The 12,338-nt window shown below is 39.1% G+C and overlaps 2 protein-coding genes across 14 annotated transcripts in view; both read right to left on the reverse strand.

The window, feature by feature from the left end:
• The window catches only part of LOC308409595 (bromodomain adjacent to zinc finger domain protein 2B-like), a 55,016-nt gene extending 53,698 nt beyond the window's left edge, over positions 1 to 1,318 (reverse strand). For all 13 annotated transcript variants that reach the window (XM_080902453.1, XM_080902449.1, XM_080902458.1 and 10 more), the window contains exon 1: positions 1,136 to 1,318. The gene's annotated coding sequence lies outside the window, so the exon portion shown is untranslated. The remainder of the gene's footprint in view (positions 1 to 1,135) is intronic.
• A 5,576-nt stretch (positions 1,319 to 6,894) lies between these two features.
• Positions 6,895 to 11,351, reverse strand: cd302 (CD302 molecule). Its single transcript, XM_080902476.1, has 6 exons — positions 11,193 to 11,351; positions 9,372 to 9,497; positions 9,135 to 9,251; positions 8,726 to 8,908; positions 8,590 to 8,610; positions 6,895 to 8,485 (listed from the first exon to the last, which is right to left on the reverse strand). Exons 1-6 carry the CDS (start codon positions 11,269 to 11,271, stop codon positions 8,283 to 8,285), a joined length of 729 nt encoding a protein of 242 aa, XP_080758602.1. The 5' UTR covers positions 11,272 to 11,351; the 3' UTR covers positions 6,895 to 8,282.
• Positions 11,352 to 12,338: the final 987 nt, after the last annotated feature.

Here is a 12,338-nt window from a genome sequence, read left to right on the forward strand (position 1 = left end):
ATTAAAAGCAAGCTAAGTGTGTTTAAAAGTGTGCTGCAGGAAACAAATGGGGACAATGTTATAATGTCCTGATTTCTGCGATGGAAGTTAGGCCAAGTTGTTGTTTGTGCCACCCGATTTATAACATTCTGCAAGGTTGAAAAAAAATCATAATAATAATTTAAATTAATTTAAAAATAAACAAAAACAAGCAAGAACTGAATTTCTATGACTTCCCACATATATGAAACTGTTTATTAAATGTCATTAACAAAAATCTAACTCACCTTAACTCCAAAAAAGCACTGTTTTAATCTCACTCAAAACAGGTAGTTTTTTCTTTTTCTAAGACTCGTTTACTATCATTACTGTAATAAACACAAAGCGTCTAAATAGAGGGTGCTATTTTAATAGCCCAACATGGCGAATGTCTTGTGGTTAATATGAAAGCTGGCACAAAAATGGAGGGCATTGTCATAATCTCAAAGGTTACATTTCAGCGCAGACCACAGCTGCAGCGTTAGCTGTGCTTTTCCTTTTAAGAGGAAGAAACAAAAAACGAAGACAAGAGGCGGAGAGCGAGCAGCCCGTCTGCCACATTAATGCAGAATCATTTATTATTAGCTAAACATTACGGAAGCTCATTTGTGTTATATCCAGCTGTTGGACAATTTCATGACACGCCACGAGCTTAAACCCACGACAAATACCACACAAGCGGGCAGTCAGACGTTACTTTTAAACATGACACACTCCTACAAGAAGCGTAAAGTGAGCTATAAATTTAATAGCTAACTTTCCAGTAACGTTTGCGGACTCGCGGAGAGCAACACCGCCGCCAGGTACTGAACATCACTGTTAGCATTAACCGCTTACCGAAGTCTTCTTTTTATACACAAGTTCCAGTGTAAACATGATAGCAGTTATATCCTTAACAAAGTTTACCGCAGCAGCATTTATAACCGCTCTACATACTTTTAATACCAACTTTTTCATGTTTTTTTTTATAACTCACCGAGCGGACACAGCTTCACTGAAGGCAAGTGTACGGTAAAAGGATGCTGCTGGTGAAGTTAGCTTAGCCATCCCAGACGAGCGAAAGAGTGAAATAATACATGACATGCGTGAACCTAACGAGCGAAGGTCGTCAACTCACCTGATTATCGTCTTGTATTCCTTAAAAAAAAGGAGAAGCGGAAAGGAAAAGGTGTTCATTTACGTCCCGGTCAGTTTAAGGGCTGTTGAAAGAGATGAGTGGCGAAGTGGTCAGTGATTGAGTCCGGCTGGTCGGTAACGCGCTGCTGAACGTGTTGATCTCTGATCGCAGATTGAAGAGCCTCTCCTCCTGATTCACTCTCCAAGCAACTCGAGCGAAGTGACGTCAGCTCCAGGGTTCGGAGAGGCTACCATGCAAAGTTGTGTGGCATCGTAGTCTCTAAGATGGCAGCATTGCAAACATATACATCTAAACATTATGCAACACCAAGCTCAGTAAAGATCACATATCGTGGACCTTGAGCATCAGTATTAACAAGGATACAAATTATAGTAATAAACAAATAAATACACATTCAAAGTAAGGTACCCAGTAAAACAGTTCATTTAAGGGGGTTGCAATTGCATCAATGCCAGTAGTTACATGTGCATCTTGTCAAACTTTCCAAAAGTCTGGACTCCTATAAAGAAAATATGAGCGTACTATTGCTTTGATGGTTCCTGGAATAAAATGTATAGAAAAGCGATATTGTCATTCAATAAAGTGCTGCATTTGGTCAAGTATGTGGCCGTCTGCTCACATCTCAGTGCATTTAGGCTTGTTTAGACATGACTAAAAACATCCTGCAAGTTCAAACTGAGCATCATCACACGGTAGAAAGGTGATTTTAGTAACTTTGAACATGGCGTACAGGTTGGTGCCAGACGGGCTGGTCTGAGTATTTCAGAAACTGCTGATCTACTGGGATTTTCCCACACATCCATCTCTAAGGAGACTATTCACTGAGTGACAGTACCTCCATCTGCCTCTGTTTCTAGTTTTTCTGATCACAGCGCACAACTGGCAACAGGAAACAAAGTGTTACACTCCCTAGAAAGAATGTAACTATAGGGAAATGTGCTGCTCATGTCTACTAGTACTGTAGATTAAGGTTATAAAAATAAGGATAAAACCATGTGATTTGAAATTCCAGCTTGTTTCACACACACGCACAAAATGGGTAGTTATCTTTTCGTTTGTTTGTTTATTAAAAAGAAAAAAAGAAGATACATTGTTTCAGTTTCTGTAAGCCTGGCCAAAAGCATGCTGGCATATGAGTTCCAGTTAAACACAATAATTAAGGCACAAAGGCATGTTTGAATTAAAGATGTAGAGAAACAAACCCCCTCATCAGCATTTGTAATCTATAACATGTTTCTTTACCTGTTCCACGTCCCTTGCGGCCATTGATTTTCCTCCTTTTAATTCTGCCATTATGCAGCTGTCACAGAAAGCACCAAATGGACAAACACGCTGAAAAGATTTTATACATTTGTCCTCCGAGCCACAGCATAGCTGGGCTTTTTACTTTTACAGCGACGATAAAGGAACGTCTTTTTCTGGCCACAGTCTTTCATATTATAAAATTAAAATGTCATCCTAATTGTTAAAATAAAAATCCCAGTCAGTGCCTGCGGTGCAAAGCAGCAAGCGGGGGGAAGGGCAAGTAGTCAGTCCCCTTTACAGAGTCTTGATTAGAAAGTATAATTAGATATCAAAGACGCAGCAAAGATGATGTCTCGAAAGATTGATAGAAAACAAGATGTGCGTTTGTTTTGTTCTTATTATTATCACTTCACAGAAAACACAGAATGCCCTCAAGACACAAGAATTGGACTCACTGCCACTGTTGTTTTTCTGTCATATTTAAATCATTTAAATTATGTCAGCGCACAATGTTGTGATCCTTTTCACACCTAAGCCTTCCAGCACATACATTTGATTTAGCATATTGCACAGTGCGGGCTAAAGTGGGCTAAACCTGTACATTAATCTCTTAAGTTTGCAGCTATGTGTGTAAACTAAAGCTGCATTGTGATCATTTTCATTCATTTTTTTTAGCATTTAGTTTGGCTCTCACAACAAATCAAATCATAAGGTATGTGGTACTGCATGAAGTTTATATGAGAGTAAACACATGCAAGATGTAATATAATTCACATCAGTCCTGTGGGATACAAATAAGTGAAGTGACTGGTCAGAAAGCAGTCATTTGCATAGTAGTCTTTGTTTTCTTCTGTTAATTGGAGCATGTTCCAGGATAGTAAATGGAGGAGAAACATGAGATGACCAGAATGAAGGACAAGAGAAACAGATGCTCTGTATACAGGCACCTTTCCCAGGAAGGACAGGCACATGAATAGAAAACGAGCACAGACAGAAATAACTGACATCCAACACAATCGTGAGAAAGAGACATAAGGTTCAACCAAAACCCGTAAGGCAGGAAACGGCCTTAATGCATAAAGAGTCAGTGCTCCGCTGTGTGTATTTGTATTACTAAGCCTATGAGCAAGTCATGGATTTCATTTCTGTTCCATATTTTATTGATACATAAGTTCACTCAGTGCATGATGCAGATATTTCTTGGCTTCAAGTGTTTTTCTGTCACATTACTGTATCGCGTATTTCATTCACACGTATAAGTGTTCATTTTAATTAATCATTCTGGGTTGACCTCTTCCTGCTCTGAGCAGTGGTGTGGCAGAAGTATGAATTCAATTTGTTTCCTGTTTGTAAGAGAGAAAATCAGACAGTGCTGCTTTTGTGATGAGAAAACAGAGCAGTATATGACAGCAAAATATCTACAGTGTATCTAGAAAGATGGATTCTGAGGATATAGCAGTATGACTAAGCTAAGTTTGGAACTGGAACTGTAAAAATTAGATTAGTGATCAGTGATCCTACTGTAATAATTGTTTAAAAAAATTAAGACACTGATTCAGATCACATTTCCAGCTGAATCCTTGCATTATAGTTATATATCTAATAAATTATCTTATATTGCATGTTTTTAACTCACTACTTGATTGTAGGATAACTAATAAATATGAATATGGACATAGAGATATACAGGATTGTAACTTTGAAAGACCTGAGCTATAAATTTATGATGCTGTTTAACACTCCAGTAACACATCAAAACCATCACAACCAAACCATGACTATGCAGTTAATGCTGTCACATTGTTATCTAGTGCACTCATGTTATAGATTTGACACACCCTTCAATGTGGACTTACATATGTCGGTAAAGCCATTAAAAAACAAAATCACAGATTAAGTTCATTCTACTGACAAAATATGAATTATGCAATAGCTAAATACTTCACTGGACTGAAACAGTACATGGCCTCCCCTTGCTTTTGTAATAATGAACTAGTTCAGTATTTGATACCGGATGTCGCCCAGATTAACAAGGTTTGTGTCAGGTGTTGAGGAACCAGGACACACTGATGAGAAGAGGGCTACTGGAACAAGGAGGCATAAGTGGGCAACAGACAAGAACAGGGCGTTGATGGAATGCTACTGGACAAGTAACCCCAGCAGAAGGGCTTACATGAAGAGGACTTGGGACCTACAGAATCTTCGATACCCAGCATCCAAACGGATGTCAAAATAACTAGTAGCTCAGTGTTCCAACATTCGGAAGAAGGAACTGCTTGATGAGGTACAACACAAATGCTATGGCAAGGGGGGGGTGATACCATCACCCAGACCATGCAACCTCCCTGAATAGGATCCAGTAACTATGACAGGGTCTCCAGTATGAAGAATGGGACAGCATGAGGAAGAAGCATGAAGAAACATGAGCATCTGGCTGCACAAATGAACCAGCTGCTAATGGACGGGAGGCTGAACTGAAGGCTGGACCAGTTTGATCCAACTACCAACCAATAGCCTGCCTCAGTACCACGTGGAAGCGAATAACATACCTGAGTGGGGCACAGGAAGAAATTGGCAGGTAGATAGAGCACCAGAAGGCAACATTGCAAACATTGAGGACAGCTAGAAGTACCTGTGAATCCTACAGGGAAATGGGAACCATGAACAGGCCGCTAGGAAAGCTGCAAGCTTCAGAGGGTAAGGTAAGTCCCGAGGACTCAGCTGAATGGAAAAAACAAGATCCAGTGATCAGCTGGGATAATGAAGAGGAGGAGACATGTCAATGGCTTGTATGTCCTCCAAAAGGTGTCAACACCACCAACAAATGCAGAAGAGCATCTCTGAACACACAACATGTTGATGTAGCCACTGCTGTAATATAAGGAAACTTTGGATACAGTTTGCAAAAGCTGACTAACATTGGGCAACAGAAGATTGGAAGAATGTTGCCTGTTCTGAGAATTCTTGATTTCTGCTGCAATATTTGGGCATTAAGTTGACAATTTAACATAAAAAAAACCCTGAAACCATTGATCCATCCTATTCCATAACAGACTTTAGGCTGATAGTGGTGTAATGGTGTGGGGGATATTTTCTTGGCACAAACTGAGACCTTTAGTACCAACTGAACATGGTTTAAAGCTTACCCCAGTAGTTTTGCTGACCATTCAGTCCATTTATAACTACAGTGTAGATCTGCTTCCAGCAGGATAATGAAAAATGATTTCTTCAGCATGACAATAAGGTCCTTGTACTCAAATGGTCTCCACAGTCACCAGATCTCAATCCAGTAGAGCACCTTTGGTATGTGGTTGAATAGATGATTCTCATTCTGGACGTGCAGTCTATAAATCTGCAGCAACTGTGTGATACTATAATGTCAATATGAATCAAAATGTCTGGGGAATGTTTCCATCACCTCTTTGAATCTGCCACAAAGAGTTAGGGCAGTTCATAAAGCAAAAGTAGGTCCTGCCTGATACTAGCAAGGTGTACGTAATAAAGTGTCCAGTGAGTTTTTTTTTAATTAAAATGTATTCAGATTTAACATTTATTAAATTAATAATCCTTTAATTTCTCAGTGTTTTGTTACTACAACAGTTTAAAATCAAGAAGCACACATAACCTGTGCTGAACAATACTTTATTCTAATAGAAATCTTAAGAGACATGCTAGAAATCATTCTTATGAATTACTAACACAAGCTGTTTAAAACTAATGTTTCTAGACCTTTTTTTTTTTTTAATTTGTGGAAGAAATGTTCTATTTCCCGTAGACTCAAGATACATTTGTTCCACTATCCCACCTTGTGGCCAAATCTAGAAATTACCTCGACTGCCAGGAAGAAAAGAAAAGGTGTTTACAAAGACTCTCTATCAATGTGCTGCATCAGTAAATGCTGGTTCACAACTGCTTTTAATCATTCATTGTAAAATGTTAAAAAAAAAAAACATATCAAGAACGTGTACTTGCCCAGCAAAGAGGCATCCGTTGACAATTTCTGAAGAAACTTTGATGGATTGCAGGCTTCTTGGAAATCTGAAATTAGATGTGCATGAAAGTGAAGGATATCCTGCTGACTTCTGTCAATTCGGTTTCATCTCAGCTTCACACTAAAATGTCAACAGAACCGATGGACTCTTACAGGGACAGACACCCTTCAGCTGACAGTGATTAAGAATGATTTTCACAGACTCTGATTTTGGTAGTCCAGGTCATTCTTCCAGTCTAATTTATGCAGTGACATGTAGATATTATATATCTAGCATAAATGGGAAATATAAGACAGACTAGAAAGTATTCCTATTTTCTGAAATGGCATTGCTAAAAAAAAAAAAAAAGCAATAGGGTTACTTGTTGCATACTATTAAAAATCATACCAAATGAATCTTATATATTATGCATTAGTGCTTTAAAAAGAATGTGCTGTGTATTTGAGTGCAATTTTCCATATTCCCCTGATTACCCATTATTACAAACACAAAATATGGTTTTAAGAAATTTGTGCAAATTTATTGGAGAAAACAAAATCAGCATCATACAAAGGTTCCTGCCATTCTTCTGCAATATACTCATTCCATATTCACATCATGCTTTAATCCCCTATAATCATTCACATTCGGTTTTCTTCTAGAAATTCTAATAGTAAGATTGTCTTTTCCACAGGGCAGCAAGTAAACATTTAATCCCACAGTCTTTTAACCCTTTAAACTATAAAGTGTGATACCCATTGAAATCCTGGAATGAATTAACAGTTTAAATATTTACTGGCTGTATAGTCGGGACAGAAAGGATTCCATGTGCTTTCCATAAACGAGAAACAGCAGAGGAAAACAAATATAAAAGCATTCTGCCAGAAAATCTCATAAAGTTACCTTAAAGTCTTATAATGTTACAGTCATTTTTATTTTTGTGGATTTTTGTTCACCTAAATTGCAACATCATTGTGCATGAAATAACAAGGTGGCTCCTCATGCTTTCTTGTTTGGAGGAAGCAATTAAAAGAGTCCTCTAACTATTGGAAGAAATACTGGACTTTTTTTTTAAGGCAAGTTTAAGCTTTTTATTTGTTATATTCCAGTATGGCTCATACAGAGCTCTGTTAACACTTAAATATATAAAACGTAACCCTGACCGGGTTACAAGGTTGTCTTAGCTTTGGCTTGAAGATTACAGGAGTTTAATTACAGCCTATTTTACACTGTAGAGTTTGAATAATCTGAACAATTACAACAGAGACAAGGTATTCAAAAAAAAAGAAAACATTATTGATTGCATTTTAAAAAAACAACAACAAAAAAACAAAAAACACATGAGATACATATATCTCTTGTGTATAAAGTGGCAAAAATCCCCCCAAAAACTTGTTAATATCCCTTCTTGTTCACCCTCAAGTTTGTGGGACTCCAAACCAAGCTGAATTAACTCTGTAACAAAAATTCCTGCATGCACACAAAACACGTGAAAGTCACACTCCTCATATAATCTTGCACACCACTTAAGGAAGCCATTAGTGCATTTGTTTCAATATGCAAAATAGGAACAGCTGTTGACCATTCTGTAGTGTCTGACGTGTAACCTGACGTTAACGCCCAGTGGTAGCTGAGGAAAATGCACCAATCAGAGATATTTACAAATGATCTGTTGTTAGTGCAGGTGACTAAAAAGCATGTAGATGTAAAAGAAAAATGCTTAGCATCACATTTCTCCCAAACACACATTATTCTGAGTCATGCCACTGACATGCGTTAATCCCAAACTGCTTGCGTAACAATTTTAAGAGTGGACTTCTCTTTGAATGGGAAGAAAAAAAAAAAGATAAAACAGCCACCCATGGGGAAGGGTTTGGTGTTTCTTATTTAGGAAGAGAGTGAACGTTCTCCTATGGTGTGCTATCAGTCTCCTCAGCCTCCACCAGGCACGACTGGTCTGTGTCAGGGACTCGGAACGGAGGGTGGTACTCGAATGGCGTGACGATGCCGGAGCCAAAGTTGTGCTTCTGGTGCAGAAACCAAACAACAGCTGAGACTCCCACGATAGCCACCACGCTGAGAATGACGAGGGCAGAGAGCACTGCGCTAGGTTCTGAGGGAGACGATTAACAATATAAGGGAGGTCACAATTAGTACCAAAAACCACAGGAATAAGCACAGAAACCGTGAGGAAATAAAGCTCAAAGGTTGACTTACTCCGCTTGGCTTTCTCTTTATCTGAAAAGTAAATAAAGACAGAAAACACAATGTGAGGCACCAATCGCAGCCCTGTTTTCTGAAGTGACAGATTCAAATTCCAGTGCAACATAAAGAAAAAGAAAAGAAATCTCACCCTGGGCGGCTTCACAGATTACCCCATTCTCCAGGTCATCACTGCAACTGACAATTTCCCACTTTCCTGTGTTTGTGTGCAGAGCTGCACATTTATCCATGGGCGCGAGATCTGACGTCAAAGAGCCATCCTCCCAGTTAGAGAAAGTCACCGCGTTGTCGTGAAGCCAGGTCATGTTTTGAGCTGACCAGACACATGAATTGTTATTTCACATATTTAGAGGTTTTAGGGCAACTATAGTTAAAGAGTATATTTTCATTAAGCTTCAGCATTCCTCTAGCATTCACAGACAGACACAGAAGTGATGTCCATCTTTTTGCCCTTAGTTTCTCAGTTTTCCACCTAGTGACCTCCAAACAACGCTGTTAATTAGTTATGAAGCTAGCCGAAAGGTTTTCATGAAACTTACTGTTTGAGTCGTAATACATTCCAAGCCACACGATGACCGGCGGGCTATTTTTCCACACTTCGGGGCTATAGTCGATGACAAATTTATTCTCCTCCTCACTCTGGATCGTCAAAAGTTCTAGGAAAACAATCACAGTAAATATGAACGCGTAATCACACGCGTTGATAATGCAGTCGATTTGACTTCTTGTTTTTAAACACAGGAAACATTTGAACGTAACATGGCTCGGTCATCTACCGAAGCCTTTGCAGTGAGTTTTTGCATCTTCAAAGCTGTAGCTTTTGATTTTGTCTTCGTCTCCGTGGACAAAGTGGTAACATCTGTCCTTAAAGGGCACCCAGGTTCGTCCATCTGCAGGGCAGCCTGAAAGAAACAATGGAGAGCCACCCTGAGACCTACAGTTCAGGACAATTTAAACCAACACTGTCAATGAAGTGTGTCGGAGAAGTGCCCCAAGTTTGTAGGGTTAAAACTACCCGAGGCTCTGGATCTTCTTTAGTGTTCTTTGCCAGGACTTCACTAATGCAGCCCACTGTGTGGTGTACACAGCCAGACTAATCTCAGTCTTCATGATATTCCACTTTGTGTCACTGTCATGAATCATCACGTGACCTATACTCCAGCAAACCTCTGTTTTCAATCTGTTGCTCCTGTCTGCAGTGAAATCAATGAATGCCAGGGTGACACGCTATTGCTAGCTATACATGTTCCACCATGTTTGATGCTGCTTTACAACTTTCATCTGTTCACCATTTTGATGCCATTTGTTTGGTGTTACGCACTACAACTTTTTTTTTCAAGGTTTTGAGAGCAACAACCTCACATTTTTGCTTTTGTGCATCTCAAACCATTTGCATCTAGTGCAGAGCCTCTGAGGATTGTGGTTATGAATATGACTGAAAAGGAAACATATACTTCTATCACCTTGCTGTTCAGTCACAAAAAGCCTTGTGCCTTTCCACAGATTCCTAAGCAGGGGTGGGCAATTAATTTACCCAAGGGGTCATGTGAGAAACTGGGCCCCCTGGGTAAATGAATTACCCACCTCTGCTATAAACACACTAATGCTTTACTTGAGTCTGATTATTATCCTGCAGTGAGAGACAACTTCACCTCAATGAAAATGACAATCTATTCTAAGCCACACGGGCTCCTCTTTGTCCATGTGGCTTAGAATAGATTGCTATAGATGTCAAACAGTCATTTAGGTGCCAGGTGTCCAATTACTTTTGGGTATTCCGCTTAAAGAAAAGTGCAAGCAAGCACAATTGTTTTGGCATCGTGATAACCTAATCAAACTAAAACTGAGACCTGTAAAGCTATGTCCATTATTTCATTTCAAACCGATGCCCTTAAAGCACATTAATGAGAACAAAAATGGGAAATCAGCAGTCAAATTCATAAAACTTGAGACGCTTTGCGTCATAACCCAGTTGGTTGCTTCCAACTTGTGACCACAGTTCCTCTTTTATTAGTGTCTCTATTCTGTGTCTGGCAAATGGTGGCATGATTTTATTTATCAATTTATTTTTGGAAATAAGGTTATGTGCTAATATGGAGTTCTAGTACAGCATAGGCGCAAAAACTTGTGTTTTCACTTCAAATCTGCCGTGATTAGCCACCCTGAGGCGAAATACAAAGAATGCTAATGCAGTAAGCACTCAGACAAGGTTAAAAAAAAAAAAAAGAGGTGAAGCCCTGATTCTTTCTTTTAAAGAGCCTTTGGAAACAAACGACAGGCGTGCACTTTCACTCGGATACGTGCACGTACGCAGTGTGCTAACGGTGGTTCGCAAGTTACGTGATACAAGCAAAATACAGTGTCGACATTCAGGAAAGTTGGTTAGGTAACATTAATAAATGTATTTACATTTCTACCCGCAGTCTAAAAACACGAACCCCTCCAAACCCAAAGTAAACACACACCAGAGAGCGCAAATAACACAGGCCTACGCACTGTTCAACCCAGCGGTGTAACGGCCTGACAAACCATAGCATGCCTTTAAAACATATCGCTTCCTTTTAGCTTAGAGCTGAGGTTCAGTTTTAAGACCTTACCTCCCGTCAAAGCCAGCTGAACACACAGCACGAAGACACACCACAACAGCGAGCGGTGACTTTTCTTCAGCGACTCCATGTCTGAAATCTTGTAGCACCAAACTTGTTTTCTGACTGTTGCTCGGTCCAGTCAGCCGCAGCGTGAGCAAAATCCCACCCACCCACACACCCACAGCAAAAGCACAGCACACTAGTCACAGCACGGCCTGAACACGAGTAAACATCGCGGTTATCAGTGGGAGATGGTGAAAGCAGCATTTATTTGGGGTCGTTATTGCTGATTTCAATGGCTTGAACAACGCGGAGAACGATATAAATATAATCTCCTGCGCATTGTAATTACAAAATACGGCACGTCGGCAATTAATGCAAACGGATGCAAATTAATGGAAAAGTTTCATCTTCCGTGCTTCTGTGAATATAATTCGTTTGTGTTGTCACAAACAAGTGCAGTCCACTCGGAAGAGCTTTTGCAGCACGATTTGCACATACTAGCCTTTAGATGGCGCTGTAGGTCCAGTTTCCACAACAGTTTGGGCAATGTACTGCTATTGCTTCTCACAAACATACGATAAAAGGGTCTCTCTGAGTTAAAATTGCTGTAATTGTAGACTTCCCTTACTCATTTTGCTGATGTGGTGAAGTATTTCAGATAATGTTGTTAATTACTGTATTCAGATTGTCCTTTGAAAAAGGATAATTAGTAATTATTAGTAACAGTAACCCACCATGTGACAAAATGTGTCAAAATGTAAATGTCAAAAGGTTGTTGGTTCCTATTTTACATACTTTTATTTTAATTATCAGCTCACATATAGGCAAAGGTGCATTTATTCAGACATTCTTATCGATTTGTCGTCCCCTCCCTGCATCTGAAAATTTGCTTACTGCTTAGAAACGGTTTAAATCATGCTTATTATGCTTATTCCTCTGTATTTAACCACTTAGTAACCAGATTAAATTAAATATAAATATTTTTTTAAATTAATTTTTAAAATTGTTAATTGTATATTTAATTGCATGTTTCAAAACTAAAAAGAATTCGTCACCATTATTTTGTCAAAAGCAAAACAAAACAAGTTTTTGAAGACGGAGCCTTTGCAATTGTTTTGTTATGTAAACATGAACAATTCACTGTCTGTCTGT

Source organism: Rhamphochromis sp. 'chilingali', assembly GCF_963969265.1.
Source record: "Rhamphochromis sp. 'chilingali' genome assembly, chromosome: 14".
Classification (NCBI taxonomy): domain Eukaryota; kingdom Metazoa; phylum Chordata; class Actinopteri; order Cichliformes; family Cichlidae; genus Rhamphochromis; species Rhamphochromis sp. 'chilingali'.

Excerpts from the sequence above, each read along its gene's own strand:
- cd302 (XM_080902476.1), bottom strand. The coding sequence starts at position 11,271 with ATGGAGTCGCTGAAGAAAAGTCACCGCTCGCTGTTGTGGTGTGTCTTC. Across the intron at positions 9,498-11,192 it reads TCAGCTGGCTTTGACGGGAG|GCTGCCCTGCAGATGGACGA; the intron begins GTAAGGTCTTAA and ends TGTTTCTTTCAG. Across the intron at positions 8,909-9,134 it reads AATGTATTACGACTCAAACA|CTCAAAACATGACCTGGCTT; the intron begins GTAAGTTTCATG and ends GTGTCTGGTCAG.